General features: G+C 44.3%; 1 protein-coding gene across 3 annotated transcripts in view; it reads left to right on the top strand.

Moving 5' to 3' along the window:
* Positions 1 to 19,400, top strand: part of LOC132393166 (male-specific lethal 3 homolog) — a 68,827-nt gene that overhangs the window by 12,434 nt on the left and 36,993 nt on the right. Inside the window, exon 1 of one of the 3 annotated variants that reach the window (XM_059968061.1) lies at positions 14,580 to 14,974. The exons of 1 other annotated variant lie outside the window; for it this stretch is intronic. In XM_059968061.1, coding sequence (XP_059824044.1) covers positions 14,876 to 14,974 — 99 coding nt within the window. In that variant the 5' untranslated portion in view covers positions 14,580 to 14,875. Of the gene's footprint in view, positions 1 to 14,579; positions 14,975 to 18,206; positions 18,282 to 19,400 lie in introns of those variants that run through there. One more of the 3 variants, XM_059968062.1, reaches the window with a different exon arrangement.

Here is a 19,400-nt window from a genome sequence, read left to right as displayed (position 1 = left end):
AGCATTTTTACACTTAAGAAATATTGCAGAGGTACATCCATTTCTGTCACATAATGATGCTGAAAAATGAATTCATGCCTTTATATAAAAAAACTAGATTATTACATCTAGACTAGACTAGATTCTGACTGTCATTCCAAAGCAATCTATGGACAAACTTCAACTCATTCAGTATCTTGCTGCTAGGCTTTTAACCAAAATCATTCCCATACCAGCTTGGCATTGGCTTTCTGTATCTTTTAGAATTGATTTTAAAGTTCTCTTACTTGTTTTTAAAGCTCTTAATGGTCTGGGATCAGAGCACATCACAGAATTGTTTTTGTTTTGTAATCCTGATTGAGCTCTTCTTCTGCTGGTCTCTTAAATTTAAACAATCTCCATCAAAAGATAATTGGCAGGTCAGCTTTTGTGAACTGTGTTCCTAAACTGTGGAACTCAATACTTAAAACTATTTGTTGTTGTTCAGTCACTAAGTTGAATCCAACTCTTCGTGATACATGGACTCCTGCACACCAAGCCTTCTTGTTGGAAACTGCCTCTCTAGGATCTCCCAAGGTCATATACATTGTCTGAGTAATATTATTTATCCATCATAACCTCTGTCGTCCTCTCCTTCATTTACCTTCTGTGTTACGCAACATGAGAGTCTTCTCCAAGGAATCCTGTCTTCTCATGATGTGCCCAAAATACCATTAGAGTAGTATCATCTGCATATCTGAGGTTGTTAAAATTTCATCTGACAATTTTGATTCCAATATTTGAGTCCCCTAGACCAGCATTCCTCATGATGTGTTCAGCATATAGAAAAGTATAAGGGATGCAAATTCAGCTGACACTTTTAAATGCAGCTCAAAACCTATTTATTTATCCTTGCTTAGAGCTAACATCATCTTGTCTTTTATTTTCATGTTCATTTTTATCTTTTATTTTAGTTTCATGTTTGTACTTAAATCCATTGTAAAGCACTTTGAAATACATAATTTGTAACAAAATCATGTTATTATTAATATTAAGATGGGAGCGCAAGCAACCAGGGTGACACTCTTCTGTGCTCCTACACTATCTTATATTCTGACAAGGAGCAGGGGACATATCTCTGGAGTATTAGTCATCATTACCAAAACAAAACATACTGTACAGTCCTTATCACAATGCAATTCACGTGCACTTGTTGCACATCGGCTCTGTGTTCCATTTCTCTGTTTCTGGGCTGGCCTCATCTCAAAAGTACAACATTAGCTTAGGAGCGTTTTGGGACAATGAGAGGTTGTGAATTTAAATCTTTAAAAAAAAATCTTTTCTATGAGAATGATTCTGGGGATGAAAGGTTGAACATATAAAGAGTGTTTGATGGCTCTGGGCCTGTCCTCACTAGAGTTTAGAAGGACTGGGGACTCTCATTGAAGCTTACCAAATATTGAAAGGCCTGGATAGAGTGGAGATGATGGGCGAGCCTAGGATTAGAAGATACTGGTTTAGAATAAAATGATGTTCCTTTGTGTTATGAATATACCACAGCTCTGAGGGGCCGAAGGGGTGGGAGCAGCCCCCTCCTTCCGGAGAATCGCAAGATCACTATTAATTCGGGTCTCGGACCCAGGAAATGTGAGACAATGCAACAGTTTTGGCCATTGTTCTTAGAGACACCTGGGTGAAGTGCGTGTCCCCGCTACGTGACAGCTACCATGGATATGGACACCCTCGGGCAATGTGGGGGTAGGGATTGCATCACCCTACGTTGATGGACATCTACAACTCTGCAAGTCAAGATAAAAGGGGACTGCAGGAGGCAGTACCCCAGAGACGCACCAGAAGGACTCCATCGCTCAGCGCTCCCGTGGTTGGAAGCCACTCAACGCCACGTGCGCTCCGTAACTCCTTTGCCTGGGGAGCGGGTGGCTGATAATACTGAGAAGGACTTCGAACTAACAACGGGGAAACAACGCTCCCCTGATTCAACGGAGTGGTTTCATAAAGACCCGGGCAAGTCTTTTTTCCGTTCCTCACCAATCTCTCTAAAACACGTGAAACCCAGCGATTCCCCAAAAGGCTGAAGCCTGCAGACTTCCGAGTGACTTTTATATCTCCAACAGACAATATATTATCCCCTAGACAACAGTCGAGATTATTTCTTAAGGATGCTTATTACTATACCCGCGCTTTAGATTGAGTATTGGTGACGTGCATTATCTGAATGTTTGTATTAACCTTACTTTTGTGCCCCTTTATAAATAAAACCGTTTGAAATTAGTGCCATCAGACTTCAACGGACCTCTCTATCTTTGCTGGTAAGTTATCCAGTTATGGGATATGTAACAACTTGGGTTTCTCGACTCGGGATTTGACACCAAATTGGGAGGCCAGTGAATCGGGCTTGTAAGTCCAAAACTTGAATCTGGTTACGCGAGTAGCCAGACGGGAAACCAGCAAAGATGGACGTGGGTGAATTTATGAAAAACTAGAGGCAGCCACCAAATCAGACTTGTAAATTTGGCGAAGGGGTTGAACCTCGCAGAAGTGAGGTCGTCCATGAAAAAGCGGGAGGTGCAAAGGGCCATAACTCAGTATTACATTGGGAAGAATGTGTTTGAAGCTGAGGTATTGGAAGATATCCCTGAAAAGGTACCATCAAGTGAGACGGTTCAGTTAGAGGTGGAGAAATTAAGATTGGAACATGAAATTAAGTTAAAAGAGCTGGAAGCAGCTGAGAGAGAGAAAGAAAGGGAGCAGGTGTTCCACCTAAAGGAGTTAGAGGCGACATGGGACCATGAGTTCCAACTAAAGGGGTTAGAGGTGAAAAAGGAGCAGGACCATACTGAGAGGCAAAGACAGCATGAAATTCAGCTAAAGGAGCTAGAAGCAGTTGAGAAGGAGAAGGAACGGGCCAAGAAAGAGAAACAGAGGAAACATGACTGGGAGATGGAGAAGATGAGGAACGAGCAAAGAGATCAAGGGTTAGACCGAGAGGAGCGGTTTAATGTTAGTAGGTTGAGATTGGTACCCCTGTTCGAGGAGACAGATGTTGATAGTTATTTCTTGCTTTTTGAAAAGGTGGCAGTAAATCAGAAGTGGCCAAAAGAGCAGTGGGTGGCGTTGTTACAAAGTGTGTTAAAGGGGGAGGCCCAACGAGCATATGCGGCGTTGTCCCTGGAGGAGGGAGAAGCGGAGAATTATGCTGAGGTAAAGGAGGCCATTCTCCGGACTTACGAATTGGTCCCTGAAGCCTATAGACAAAAGTTTAGAAATTTAAGGAAAGGGTGGAATCAAACGTATACCGAGCTAGCCCATGAGAAGGGGGTGCTCTTGGACCGTTGGTGCACCGCGGAAAGGATGGACAAGGATTATGGGCATCTCAGGGAGTTACTTTTGATTGAGGAATTTAAAAGTTGTGTTCCAGAGGAGATCCGGATGTATTTGAATGAGAAACTGGATAAGTCCATTTCAGAATTTGCTAGGTTTGCAGACGAATATGTCCTAACCCACAAGACAAAGTCTTCCTCGAATAAAAGTTCCCAGAGAGACCGTGGGAATGATCGAGAAAGTCCGACGAGTGAGGCGGAGGTCCCACCGGGAGCTAGCGGTAAGGTTGAGGGGGAAAGGCAAGACGGCCAGAGGTTTCCGGGTTTGACCTGTTTTAATTGTGGAAAGAAAGGGCATATTGCATCTCGATGCTTTGCTCCGAGGAAAGAGATAGGAAGAGGGAAAGCTGCAGTCCCTATCGGGTGTGCCATGGTAATCAGTAAATCGACCAGAGAGCCGAGGGTAGACAGAGTACGAGAAGGCTCTGAGAGTTGTCTGTCACACGGAACCGTGTCTGTGACGGAGGGAGACACTCCAGTTCCCATACGAATCTGGAGAGACACGGGGGCTGAGCTGTCGTTGATCAGCAGTAAGGTACAAGAATTTGGTCGGAAAATGGGCATGGTAAAGGTATAAGGAATAAATAAAAGGATAGAAATGGTGTCCTTATATAAGGTCATTATGGATTGTGAGCTGGTGTATGGATCAGTTGAAATAGGGGTGCCCTCAGAATTTCCAAGAGGTGACGTGGACATCCTGCTTGGGAACGATTTAGCAGGGGGTAAGGTTTGGTCAGCAATGCTGCCGACCTGCCGAACGGCGAGTGTGGTGGCCCCACCCCTAGCGTCCAAGGGCTATCTCGCAGGCGCGGTCACTCGCAGCCTGTCGAGAGAGGCAGCTGAGAACAAAAGCAGTTTAAATCTGACCAGTTTTGATTTGGCCGAGACGCCTTTGCTGACCCTGTGCCATGAGGGTTTAGAGGGTGGTAAGACGAAGAGTAGTAAAGTGAGAGCGGGTAAGGGAGAGGAGGTAGATCTGCCCTTAGTGAAGAGAAAGGTCCTAGAGGTAGGAAATAAAGATGAGAAACAGATAAAGCTGTTAAAAGGTCCAGAGTTGGACATGGATGATCTGTCTGGTTTGGCAGAATTGTTTGAAGAAGTTGAGAGTTTAAAAGGTGTTCCCGATAATGAGATGAGGGCAGTCCTAGATGGAAAGGGTACCCTTGCCTCGAAGGAGTCTGCTGAAAAGGCCGAGGAGGTTGTTTCAGCTCGCAGGGTTGCGCCTTCCCCGGGTGGGAGCTGCCCAGAGAGTAACTGGGAGGATCGGGGGGAGTTAGAATTTGAAAAAGGTACGGGTGTTGAAAGCCTGGAAGAGGCCAATGTCCTGTTTGAGTGTGTCCGAGATGGGGATGCACGTGGTGCTGAACCTGGTAACGGAGATCAGAAGAAGTCTGAGGTATCTGATTCAGTGGAACGGGGCGGCCGTCCTTGTGGGTCAGATAGACTTGGTTCAGTGGAAAAAGGGGTAACCTTGGTAACTGTGGGAAGTGTGAGTTCCCCGGTGTTTGTATTCGAAGGTGGGTTCAAAGTTAACGCAGAATTTAAGAATGGGGGGTTGAGGATTATTATTGAAGGAAACGGAAAGTCTGTAGTTCCAAAATCGAAGGAAGAAATCTTAAACCTGGCAGATAGCTCACAGAGTGAGCCGGGAGATAGCGGGGCCCCCCACTCTATTGTTATGCCAGGATGTGGTATGAAGAGGCCGCATTCAAAATGCTACTTGAACCAAGAGTTCGAATTAAAAACCCATATCCTGAAGGGTACTGACAAAAGGGCTAGCCACCTGGGTAAAATTAAAGAATTGGGTGGAAATGGTCTAAGTTTGGGGCATGGTGTTGATAAAATAACCCCGATGAACAAGGCGGGTGGGAGTTCACCACGCCAAAGTACTCAAGTTCCCCACGGGGGGACTTGCCGGAAAAGGGGCGACGGTTAATGGTGATGCCATTGTTAAACAGCAAAGCAGGTCGAACGGGGTTGTGCCAAAGCCTGTGAATAATAAAGACAGCCCCTTTGGAGACCTGCCGGTTAAGTAAAACAACCGAAACTATTAGTATTCGCATGAACTTTTGTAGATGCACCTAAGCTGAGAACACACCTCCTTAGTTCTGTTACTGAAGAAGAAGAAAAATAGGTGGTTATTGAATTGAAGTCTGATGCTACAAGACTTTAGTACGGTACGCGATGTTAAGATATTAAAGAAAGGGACACTGTAATCGTTAACTGTTTAGATACTGACTTGAATGTATAACAGTAGTACTCTGTAGTTAAAAGAAAAAGCTTGGGTATTGTGTTAGATTAAAAATTCTGTAAGACTCTGTACAACTCCGTTTTTAACCGCTGGTAAAAAACGTTTTTAAGAGGGGAGGTGTTATGAATGTACCACAGCTCTGAGGGGCCGAAGGGGCAGGAGCAGCCCCCTCCTTCCGGAGAATTGCAAGATCACTATTAATTCGGGTCTCGGACCCAAGAAATGAGAGACAATGCAACAGTTTTGGCCATTGTTCTTAGAGACACCTGGGTGAAGTGCGTGTCCCTGCTACGTGACAGCTACCATGGATATGGACACCCTCGGGCAATGTGGGGGTGGGGATTACATCACCCTACGTTGATGGACATCTACAACTCTGCAAGTCAAGATAAAAGGGGACTGCAGGAGGCAGTACCCCAGAGACGCACCAGAAGGACAACATCGCTCAGTGCTCCCGTAATAGCTGGAAGCCATTCAAAGCCACGTGCGCTCCGTAACTCCTTTGCCTGGGGAGCGGGTGGCTGATAATACTGAGAAGGACTTTGAACTAACAACAGGGAAACAACGCTCCCCTGATACAACGGAGTAGCTTCATAAAGACCCGGGCAAGTCTTTTTTCCGTTCCTCACCGATCTCTCTAAAACACGTGAAACCTAGCGATTCCCCAAAAGGCTGAAGCCTGCAGACTTCTGAGTGATTTTTGTATCTCCAACGGACAATATATTATCCCCTAGACAACAGTAGAGCTCATTTCTTAATGATGATTATTACTATACCCGCGCTTTAGATTGAGTATTGACGACGTGCATTATCTGAATGTTTGTATTATCCTTACTTTTGTGCCCCTTTATAAATAAAACCGTTTAAAAATAGTGCCATCAGACTTCAACAGAGCTCTCTATCTTTGCTGGTAAGTTATCCAGTTACGGGATACATAACACTTTGTAACAGTGAAAATCTTGTCATGTATTGCATTCACACAGGGTCAGCAGTGGAGTGTAGCAATTGGCATAGCTCTATTACAGAGCCAGTGACACAGATTCAGTTCCCATTGGATTCTGTGGGAGTTTGTGCGTTATCCCAACCAGGTGGGATTCCTCTTGGTGCTCTGGTTAACTCCCACATTTCAGGGGCATGGGGTTGGTGGGCTGATTGGCCACATGGATGGGCTTGTTGGGCTGGTGGGACAGGGGTTGTTGTCATGCTGTACCTCAATAAAACTAAATAAACAGTAGGTCAGGTTATTGCACAGCACCTTCAGGTAGTGCAAGGGAAAACAGTAACAATGCAGAACGAGGAACACACTGCTGGAGGAAGTCTGCAGGTCAGTCAGCACATGAGGAGAGGAATGAGCAGTCAATGAATCAGGCTGAAATCAGTCACCAGGCCATGTCTTGGCACGAAAAAAAGACTCTTTATTCCTGTCCATGGATGCTGTCTTGCTGGTTGGCACTTTGTCTGCTTTCCTCAAGATTTCTAGCATCTGCAGAATCTCTCATGTTTACAGAAAGCAGAAAAAAATCTGACAGCTATAGAAAAAGTGCAGTGCCGGTAAACAATGAGGTGCAAGATCAAGAGGTAGACTGTGAGGTGAAGAGTGTAACGAACCCCGTAACTGGGTCACTTACCAGCAAAGATGGAGACGTCCATTGAAGTCTGATGATACTATTTTTAACAGTATTTATTAGTAAAAATACACAAAAATAACATCAATGCAAATATACAGATAATATACGTCGTCAATACTAAATCTAAAAGTGCGGGTATAATAATAATCACTAAGAAATAAGCTCTTTCATTGTCTAGGGGATAATGTATTGTCCGATGGAAATATAAAGTTCACTCAGTTCATGTAGGCTGCAGCCTTTGGGGACCGCTGGGTTTGCAATAGTTGGAGAGAGAGAGAGAGGTTTGGGAGAAAAACTTGCCGGCTTTCCTTTTATGATTTTGATCCGTCAGGAGTCTCGTTGTCATGGCCTTTCACTTGTGGCCTCTCCTTTAGCTAAACCGTTCTTCCGTGATGAGCCCGCTACCCTGGCAAGATGTCGCACATGAGCCCTCACGGGCTGTCGCTATTAAACGCTGTCATGGGATTTCTAGCGTTTCTCCTGGTGCGTCTAAAGGGGCTGTTTTCCAGACCCTCTTTTATCTTTACTCACGGGGTCTCAGATGTCAATCAGGTTGGGATGATGCAATCCCTCAACCAGACCACTCTGGTCATCCCCGATGGCTTCCAATGAATAGTACAGTACTCAATACACAATTCCGTCTCCAAGAGACAATGGCCATTATCAGTGGTTCCATTTTGCTGAGGTCAGGACACATTCCAGACCTTCTGTGCTCTGGATGTCTCTCTCTCATTTCCTGGGTCTCAGACCCGAAATAATAGCGATCTTGCAATTCTCAAAAAGGGGGGGGGTGACTTTGTACCCATCAGAGTTGCATCACATTCGTAACACCCCCCTTCCTTCTAATATTTTTACCACAGGTAAAAATTAATTAATACAGAGTCTTACAGGATTTCAGAATCTAACACAATACAAAAGAGTTTTTTTTCACTACAGAGTAATACAGTTATACATTCCATTCAGCATCTAAACAGTTAACGATTACATTGTCACTTCCTTTAATATCTTAACATCTTGTACCTTAATAAATTCTTGTAGCATCAGACTCCAATTTAATAACTACCCTTTTTTTATCTTTTTCTTCAGCAAAACAAAACTAAAAAGTTGTGATCTTAGCTTACGTGTATACTACAAAAGTTTATGCAAACACTAATCTTTATTTTACTTTTAAACTTAACAGTCAATCTTCCATGGGGTTGTCTTTATTAGTTACATGCTTTGTCCAAATCCCTTAAAACCGGATTCTGTTATTTAAAATGGCATCCCGTCAACCCTCACCCCTTTTCCAGTTAACTCCCACGTGATTAGCTTGCGCACCAGTGTGGAATAGGCTTTTGCATGCTCCTTTCATAGGAGTTATTTTATCAACAATGTTTTCCAAACTTAGCCCATCTTCTGAATTTCCACACAATTCTTTATTTTTAAGCAAGTCATTAATTTTATCTTCAGGACCCTTCATTCTATTAGTTTTCAATTTAGTATCTGCAAGCGATCCCTCTTTGTCCAAACAGCATTTCAAATTCTGCCTCTTCACTGCACACTCTTGAATAACAATAGTGTGTGGGGCACCTTTACCTTCCAAATCAACCTGTAATTGATTTGCAGGCACCGTGTTAACAAACCATTGTCCCTTCAGCCTGGTTACTGCTTCTGACACTAATCCAGACTTTAAATTTTCTTCATTCAATTTAGGAACTACACTTTTCCCTTTTCCTTCAATAATAATCTTCACCTCACCACCTCTTATCTCCTCACTAACTTTTAACACACCTTCGAACACAAACAACTGGGAATTCTCACTTCCCACTAGTACCAAGGTTAACCCTTTCTTCACTGAACCAAGTCCATCTGACCCACAAGGACTGCATTCCTTTTCAACTGAATCAAATACCTCAGACTTTTTCTGAGTTCCATTACTAAGTTCAGTACCATGTGCATCCACATCTTGAACACACTCAAGTGGGACATCTGCCTCTTCCAGGCTTTCAATACCCGTCCCCTTTTCAAATTCTAAGTTCCCCTGATCCTCCCAGCTACTCTCTGGGCAACTTCCTTCCAGAGTAAACTCAACCCTGCAGGCTAAAACAACCTCATCTGCCAACCTAGCAGACTTCTTCAAGGTAATGGCATCCTTTTCATCTAGGACTGCCCTCATTTCATTATTGGGAACACATTTAAAATTTTCAACTTCTTCAAACAGTCCTATCAAGCCAGACAGATCATCCATGTCCAACCCTGGACCTTCTAACAGCCTTATCTGTTTCTCATTTTTACTCCATGCCTCTATAATTTTCCTCCTGGCTAAGGGCAGGACTACCTCCTCTCCCTTACTCTCTTTCACCTCCCTATTCTCCATTTTACCACCCTCTAACCCCTCATGGTACAGGGTCGGTAAAAACGTCTCGGCCAAATCGATACTGGCCTGATTTAAACTGCTCTCTGTCTCAGCTGCCTTTTCCGACATGCTGCGAGTGGTCGCGCATGCGGGATAGATCTTGGAATCTAGGGGCGGGTCCTCAACACTTACAGGCTGGCTCGTCAGCTCCATGGCCGACCAAACGTCACCACCAGCTAAATCGTTACCCAGAAGGGGGTCTATGTCAGTTCTCGGGAATTCTGATCGCACCCCGATTTCAACTGGTCCAGATACCAGCTCACAATTTATAATGATCCGATGCAAAGGCACAGCTTCAGTCCCTTTGCCTATGCCTCTCAAAGCTACCTCTCCCATCTCAGGACCAAAATCTAGTACCATACTGTGAATACTGTACAGCTGAGCTACCGTGTCTCTCCAGACCCGCACTGGAACTGGTGTGTCACACTCTTTCACAGACACGGTTCCTTCTAAAATAAATTTCGCAGGCCCCTTTCGTATTCTGTCTACCTGGGGCTTTCTCATCAATTTACTGATCACCATAATACATCCTGTAGGGACTGCTGCTCTCCCTTTTCCTATCTCCTTCCTCGGAGCAAGGCACTTAGATGCAATATGACCCACCTTTCCACAATTAAAACAGGTCAAGCCAGGACCCCTCCTGCCGTCTTGCCTTTCCTCCTCCTTAATTTTACCACTAGCTCCCAGCTGGATCTCTGCCTCAGATGGCGGGCTTTCTCTACCATTCCCACGGTCTTTCTGGCAACTTTTATTTGAGGAAAACTTTGTCTTGTGGGTTAGGGCATATTCATCTGCGAACCTAGCAAACTCGGATATGGACTTATTCGGCTTCTCGTTCAAATACATCCGGATTTTATCCGAAACACAACCTTTAAATTCCTCAATCAGAATTAACTCCCTGAGACGCCAAAAATCCTCTTCCACCATTTCTGCTGCACACCAACGATCCAAGAGCACACCCTTCTCATAGGCAAACTCTGCATATGTCTGATTCCACCCTTTCTTTAAATTTCTGAACTTTTGTCTATAGGCCTCAGGTACCAATTCATAGGTCTGAAGAATGGCCTCCTTTACTTTCTCATAATTCTCAGACTCCTCCTCCTCCATGGACAACGCCACATATGCCCGTTGTGCCTCCCCTTTTAACACACTTTGTAACAACGCCACCCACTGATCTCTGGGCCACTTCTGACTCACTGCCACCTTTTCAAAATGCAAGAAATAACTATCAACATCCGTCTCCTCAAACGGAGGTACTAACCTAAACTCCATACTAACATCAAATCTCTCCTCTTGGTCTGGCCTTTGAGGTCTTCACTCTTGCCTTAACTTCTCCAGGTCCATCTCATGTTGCCTCTGTTTCTCCTTCTCCTCATACTCCCTCTCCTTTTTGGCTCTCTCCTTCTCTTTTTCGGCTCTTTCCTTCTCTTTTTCAGCTGATTCCAGCTGTTTTAACTTAATTTCATGCTCCCTCTGCTTCTCAGCTCTTTCCTGCTCTAACTCCTTCAGCTGGAGCTCATGCTCCCTCTTCCTCTGTTCTGCGTCCAGCTTCAATTTCTCCAACTCTAACTGAGCCGTCCCACTAGCTGGTACCTTGTCAGGGATATTTTCCAATACCTCAGCTGAAAGCACATTCTTCACAATATAATACTGAGTTATGGCCCTCCGCACCTCCCGCTTTTTCATCGACAACCTCATCTCTGTGAAGTTTAGTCCTTTCGCAATATTTATCAAGTCCGACTTTGTGGCAGCCTCTAGTGCCTCCAGAGTTGGGTTTTCTATAAATTCGTCTACATCCATCTTTGCTGGTTTCCTGTCTGGTTACCCGCGTAACCAGATCCAAGTTTGGATTTAAAAGCCCGATTCACTGGCCCTCCAATTTGGTATCAAATCCCGGACGAGCCCCCACGTTGCTACGAACCCCGTAACTGGGTCACTTACCAGCAAAGATGGAGACATCCGTTGAAGTCTGTTGGTACTGTTTTTAACAGTATTTATTAGTAAAAATGCACAAAAATAGTATCAATGCAAATATACAGATAATATACGTTGTCAATACTAAATCTAAAATTGCAGGTATAATAATAATAACTAAGAAATAAGCTCTATCGTTGTCTAGGAGATAATGTATTGTCCGATGAAAACATAAAGTTCACTCAGTTCATGCAGGCTGCAGCCTTTGGGGACCGCTTTGTTGCAATGGTTGGAGAGAGAGAGAGATTTTGCTTTATGATTTCGATCCGTCAGGAGTCTCGTTGTCGTGGCCGTTCACATGTGGCCTCTCCTTTAGCTAAACCGTTCTTCCGTGATGAGCCCGCCACCCAGGCAAGGGAGGACGCACATGAGCCCCCACTGGCTGTTGCTATTAAATGCTGTCAAGGGATCTCTAGCATTTCTCCTGGTGCGTCTAAAGGGGTTGTTCCCCAGACCCTCTTTTATCCTTACTCACGGGGTCTCAGATGTCAATCAGGTTGGGATGATGCAATCCCTCAACCAGACCACTCTGGTTGTCCCCTGAGGGTTTCCAATGAATAGTACAGTTCTCAATACACAATTCCGTCTCCAAGAGACAATGGCTGTTATCAGTGGTTCCGTTTCGCTGAGGTCAGGACACATTCCAAACCTTGTGTATTCTGGACGTCTCTCTCTCTCATTTCCTGGGTCTCAGACCCGAAATAATAGCGATCTTGCGATTCTCAAAAAGACTTTGTACCCTTCGGCCCCTCAGAGTTGTGTCACATTCGTAACAAGAGTCTTATTTATTGTTTAAGATAAAACTTCAATAGTCTTTTAAGCATGGGTTTAGAGACTGTCTTATGTAAAGTGAACGTTAGTGTTTCTATTTATTTGTACAGGGGAATAGATACAAGTAGGCCAGCAATCATGTTTAACAGGCAGAACACCAGGTTGGCATGGACTAGATGGGCTGAAGGGCTGGTTTCTGTGCTATACTGCTGCTCTATGACTTTAACAAAAATGAGGAGCAAGTTATTTAGGCAGTGGGTGGTAAATCTGTGGAATTCATTGACATAAACAGCTATAGAAGCCCAGTTATTTGGTATATTTACAGTGGAGGCCAGAAGGTTCCTTTTTGCTAAGTGTGTCAAAGATTATGCGGGAGAAAGCAGGAGATTGATGTTGCACCATCTCGGATCGCAAGACCCTGCAGCGGATAGTGAGGTCAGCTGAGAAGATCATCAGGGTCTCTCTTCCCACCATCATGGACATTTACACTACATGCTGCATCGGCAAAGGAAACAGTATTATGAAGGTCGCCATGCACCCCTCATACAATCTCTTTTCCCTCCTGCTGTCTGGGAAAAGGCTCCGAAGCATTCGGGCTCTCACGACCAGACTATGTAGCAGTTTCTTCCCCCAAGCTATCAGACTCCTCAATACCCAAAGCCTGGACTGACATCTTGCCCTATTGTCTTGTTTATTATTTATTGTAATGCCTGTACTGTTTTGTGCACTTTATGTAGTCCTGTGTAGGTCTGTAGTCTAGTGTAGTTTTTTTCTGTGTTGTTTTTTACGTAGTTCAGTCTAGTTTTTGTACTGTGTCATGTAACACCACGGTCCTGAAAAATGTTGTCCATTTTTACTATGTTCTGTATCAGCAGTTATGGTCAAAATGACAATAAAAGTGACTTGACTTGAGTTGACTATTTGCTTCCTTTTATTGTTTGGACGATTTGTTTTTTTCACACTAGGTGTTTGAGTATTTTTTTAGTGGGTTATTTTGGGCTTCTGTTTTGTGGCTGCCTGTAAGACGACAAATCTCAAGGTTGTATAATGCATGCATACTTTGATAACAAATGTTTGAAGTTTGGGTCATTGAATATTACAGCACAGAAACAGGCCCCTCGGGCCATCCGGTCTGTGCCAAACTATTAATCTGCTCATAATTGCTAACAAGTGGCTGAGCAGAAACAAACAAGGGCAAGCTGAATTCCTCCAGCTCAGTTGGTAATCGGTTTCTTATTGTCACATGCTCGAAGTACAGTGGCTTGCCATCTGTACCAATCATTTCAGGACATCAATACCTCAAGTCAAGTCACTTTTTTGTCATTTCGACCATAACTGCTGGTACAGTACATAATAAAAATGAGACATTTTTCAGGGCCATGGTGTAACATGACACAGTACAAAAATTAGACTGAACTACGTAAAAAATACAACGCCGAGAAAGCTACACTAGACTACAGACCTACACAGGACTGCATGAAGTGCACAAAACAGTGCAGGCATTACAATAAATAATAAACAGGACAGTAGGGCAAGGTGTCAGTCCAGGCTTCGGGTATTGAGGAGTCTTGATAGCTTGGGGGAAGAAACTGTTACATAGTCTGGTCATGAGATCCCGAATGCTTCGGAGCCTCTTCCCAGACAGCAGGAGGGAGAAGAGATTGTATGAGGGGTGCGTGGGGTCCTTCATAATGCTGTTCCCTCTGTGGATGCAGCGTGTAGTGTAAATGTCCGTGATGGTGGGAAGAGAGACCCCGATGATCTTCTCAGCTGACCTCACTATGCGCTGCAGGGTCTTGCGATCCGAGATGGTGTAACTTTTTACATCAAGTTTTTACAGGAGGAAAACAGAATATCGCGTTATAGCTACGGAGAAACTGCGGTATAGGTAAACAATATTCAAGTGTCCATCTTAGCCCTTTACTTTCTAAGAAAGTAAAACCAATTGCCTTCTTTTGTGATAAGTTGTGTAGAGTTATTGACTTTGGTGGGAGCAGCGGCAAGGTGAACTGTTTCTTACTGGGCGAGGGTTCAGACACTGAGGAAAGACGAAAGGGCTTCACTAACACGAGTAAGTCTGCAGATGATGGGAATCGAAAGCGACAGGGACAAAGGGCTGGCGGCACTTCCCGGGATCTGGAGGAGGCTGGGTCTCATCCAATCAGCGTCAAAAGCCTATAATGACTACAACTCCCAGAAGCACGCGGGCGGCCGCCGTCAGGGCTGCTGTTGGCTAATTTTACCGAAAACTGCGAATAGCGTAACCAGTTGGCCGAATACCGCCTCAAAAGGGAGGTGGATTGTGTGGGCCGCGGACTGGATTGGCGGAGGAGCCGCGGGATGAGCCGCTGCCGGTGTGAGGCCTGGGGCGGGTCGGCGACGCCTTTGTCTGTGGGACGGTCCCGCTGTGGCAGTAGAGTTGTCCGGTCAGGTGCCGGCCTAGCGCGGCTGTAACGGCAGGGTTAAACTGCTTCACCTCGAGCTTCATCATGAGCAAATGAACACACGGGGAATGAAATTTAAATTCCGTAAAGGGGAACGAGTTCTTTGCTTCGAGCCAGACCCGACGAAAGCCAAGGTCCTATATGATGCCAAGGTAGGGGTCCGGCCTCGAACCGGTGCCGGCCCCGGAGATGGTGGGGGGCCCGGCCCGCGGGGGATGGGAGAGCCGGCCAAGGCGGCTGAGGCTCGGGCACATGCAAGCCCGTGGAGAAATCTGGCGGGGGTGGAGGGAGATGGAAATCCGCGTTGGATGGGGTGGGGTACAGATTGCCTTTGGGGTACAGGATCCATCTGGGAGCTGATTCTCATTCGGGGCCTCCGGCATGATGAGTGAGGGCAGTGGGTAAAAAAGTAATTTGACAGTAAGTTTATTGTATGATTTTTGCTGTTTCTGCCCTTGTGCTGTGTTTCCAACGTGACCGGCAATAACACGCTATGATCGTGACTTCGAAGCCTGACTGAGCAACAGAATTTTGGGTTAAGTATTAAAAGGATTGAAAGAAGATTCAGGTTCCTTGCTGAATTTGCCTTGCAGGCTAATCTTGACAAGATTCGACTTCTAACATATTTGTGGCTAAAATACCTTTAATCATTAATCATTGATTAATAAATTAACAATAATTATGAAAACATCCCACTGCTTTGTTTAGTAAAGAATCCCCATTACATTTGGCAGTAAAGATGGCAATAATGTGCCTTTTTGTTATGGGTAGAGTGTAAAGAATCAAGGGTGGCTCTGCATGCCATGTGCCAACAGAAGTTTTGTGTTCCATTTTGGGCACACATGCCATAGGTTTGACAACCTGATTTGTATAGTGTACACTTGGACCACCATGTTGGACTTCAATTTCCTTCGGTATGGATGGGAAGAAATTTCCTCCAACTGAACCCAATCATGGTGTTTTTGTTCCCTGTGACACAATCTTTTGCAGTCATCTCAATTGAAACCTGATTTTTTTTTTGCAATCTTGCCATTATTTTACCTATGCTGACCTCCTAATGACACATCTGCTGCATTTGCTTACACTTACCACTAAGTTTATCTCCAAGTGCAGCTTTCCAATGTCCTGCCACCCTGTATGACCATGCACTTACCTGTACAATGACTGTTGGCATCTTAGTACTGCCCTTATCTCATTCATCTTTTGCTCGTATCTTCACCCTCCATTGGTTGGTCTGACAGCTAAATCTTAAAACTTTATGATCTTACTCTTTATCGCTCTAACCAGTGTAATGTGTGGATATTGGTCCTCCTTCGACTCTGGAGCTTGTAATGGTGTGTTTGTTTCAGTGTTAAATGCTGGGCCTTTCATCCACACCCTATCCTTGTTATATGTGGGGGATATGTTCCTTCCAGTCAACGCATAATGTGAATAATTATTTAAATAGAGAAAATAGGGATGCGTTCCAGAGGGCTTCCTAAATATGTTTTATCTGTAATTTATTCACATTTCATACCAATAGGACACAAAAGCAGTACCACAAGGCAACATTTATATTATGTTTCATCAATTTAAGGTAATATTCAACATAATAAATCATAGAAAGTTACTCACCAACAGTGACAGGTGTGTTCACTCTGGGAGATGAGTGGTTGTTGTGGTGTCAGGATCATATCAAGCACAGCAAGGGGTGAAGGAAGACTCACAGAACTCTTAGAACACCCGGCAGCAGGAAATGACGCTGGTTTGAAGAAAGTGGTGAGGGTTGTTTGCTTGGTAGCATTTTGTTTTTCAGCGTAAATTTGCTTGTAGGGAAGATGGGTTGACGGCAGGGAATGACTGAAATGCTGACTCCGTTCTAAACTTGGGTCCATGTCCATTGCCATTTATGCCAAGTGTTCCGACTTCCACCATTCTCTCACCGTTGGTAAACTCCCGGGATTTTCAAAATCGTCTGTTGCTTGCAGCATCTGAGAGATAGTTCACCATAAAAAAACATTGAATATGGATCACACCTTGGTCAAGTGGCTGAATCAGCGATATTGTGTTAGGCGGCAGGAAATGCACTGTTATGTTAGGATGAATACTGTCCAAATGTTTAGGATGGGCTGGCGCATTGTCAAGCAACAAAAGAACTAAAGGCAAGATTTTGTTCCCATTAATAGCGCCCTAGAGCTGTGTTGCCTTCAGCTGATGCTGTGCTGTTTATAATTTCCAACTTTTTCTCAAGTGTTAAAGCCGTTCTCTGCTTCTCAGCTGACAGCCCAGGGCAGGACATCGGATGCTTAGGAGGCACAGTTAAATACTTCAAGCACAAAATCCCTGTACCACAGGTAAAACCAACAAAAGTTTAAGAGCACAAGATTGCATATCCACACCTTGCCAAAACCAATGCAAGACTGGCGGGAGTGAGACTGTGAGGCGCATGTGACTTGTATTGGTGGGACAGCAGTACTCCTTGCATAACTGAGAGTTTTGGACTCGTATAAGGGGACATTGGTAAAAATAGATTCCTTGCATAACTGTGAATCTGCATAGTCTGAAGACGCATATGCAGGCAGTCCCCGGGTTATGAAAGAGTTCTGTTCCTGAGTCCGTCTTTAAGTCGGATTTGTACGTAAGTCGGAACAAGTACATCTAGTATTATTTAGTGTCAGTTAGTCAAACATTTGTCTCAGTATATATATAACCTTTCTATGCATATAAAACACTTAAAGAAATGTATGTATTCTAATAATTAAACCACTGTGTTGGTTAGTAATAATTGTAGCTTTCATTGGGGCAGGGCCTTTTGCATGGTCCATTATTCTCACTTTATCCTTTAAAATTGTTCCGATCGTTGACCGACTGTAGCCTAACGCTTTTCCAATGACCGATGATGTTTCACCTCTTTCCAAACGCTTTATTATTTCCACTTTATTTTTAATCGTGATCGCTTCCCATCAACGGAACAGAAACACTGCGGGCAGCAGGTCCCGAGTTCCACCAGGTCTTAAGGACCACTGAATTCCCCTGGTCGTAAATTCCATGGCACTGAGATAGGTTAAATGGGACAAGTGGTGGCTGTGCTGGGTTTGGGTATTTGATCCGCCACAATATTCTGTGTGGGAATTTAAACTGGAGGTAACAGTGTTTTTTTTTTACGAGGTCAAGTTGTGAGCTCGACTTTAACCCAGCATGGATGGTATGGGAGTCACTGGATCTACATCATCCCGGCACGGGAGTGGCCTGTCACTGGATCGAACTTCGGAACCTCTGTTCTCGAGCCCGGCACTGATCTCACTGCGCCACCAGTCAACTGGAAGGGGGGGGGCGGGGTCAGGGTGAATCTTGCTAAGAAGATTTTAAGCCAAATACAAAGTTACAAACTCAATGCAGTGTCAACGGCAATAACTTAAAATGGTGGACAGCGTCATGATCCTACTTAAAATGGTGGACAGCGTTCTCCTTCCTTGGTTCGTAAGTACGAGTTGTTCGTAAGTCGGACGTTCGTAACTTGGGGACTACCTATAACGAAGATAGGGTGTATGTGGCCTGCAGTTCGGAACCAAAGGAAGTGGTGCTGAAGTTGTTAAGCCTGGTGAGACTTTGCATATTCTTCATTGGATTTTGTGGAGACTGATTTGGTGGCGTCTCTCCAGTCCTTGGACATGCCATGTCATCTGTAGATTATCCGTGACAAAAGATAGTGGTCACTGCTGCCTGGTAGAGTGAGCTGTGTAAGAATTGATCAGGCTGAGTGCTAGGGCACTGAAGGTGATAATGAATTTTTATAATTGACATCTCCATTCTTTGAGGGATGACTCCAAAAAAAAATAGGAAGTGGTTGAAATTTCCAAAATCTTGAAAATTTGTCTTGTGAATTACTACTTTTGGTGGAGTACATTGCCCATGCTGGTGAGTCTTTGTTTTCTGAATCAAGCGTAAGGCCCATTCCTTTAACTGTTGGAAGAATCTGAAGATGTCATTGAGCTTGTCTTCTGACTGTGTACACGCTTGAGTCTCGTTGATTGAAATTGGGTTGATCTCTGCTCTGGAATGGAGGCAACGTGGACTCCGCAGTTTCTCGTTTGTTCCACTCCAGTCGGAAGTTCATTAGATGCAGCTTGTAACATTGCAGTGAAAAATATTCTTCTAATTGTTTGCATGGTGGTGATATCTAGCTAGATGTCTGCTGTGTGGTGGGGTCTATTACAGGTTGTGTGTTGTGAACTGACATAGAGATGAATTTCTTTAACAATGTTTACAACACTCTACTGGTCCCTTGATCTTTGTTTCTGTGATTAGTAAAGGTCATACATGATGGTTTATGTTGCTCCCTGTATTTCCTTTACAACTGATAAGAAGTGAATATTGTGCCTGTAGATGGATGATTCTACACTGATTTGGTGGGCAGCTCTTGGGCTGCAGGGAGAGGGTTTTTTTTTAATTGCTGACTATCTTTCGTCAGAACTGACATTAGGAATGTGGAGTGAGAAACAAGCTGATGTTTCAGGGCAATGCACCTTTATCAGACCTGCTCAGATGAAAGAACACTGAGTAAAGATAGTACTTCTCTCTGCTGGTGCTGTTGGAGCA

The sequence above is a fragment of the Hypanus sabinus genome, chromosome 4 (assembly GCF_030144855.1).
Source record: "Hypanus sabinus isolate sHypSab1 chromosome 4, sHypSab1.hap1, whole genome shotgun sequence".
Lineage (NCBI taxonomy): Eukaryota > Metazoa > Chordata > Chondrichthyes > Myliobatiformes > Dasyatidae > Hypanus > Hypanus sabinus.
Note: the sequence above shows the minus strand (reverse complement) of the source record. Positions and strands in the feature narration are given on the sequence as shown.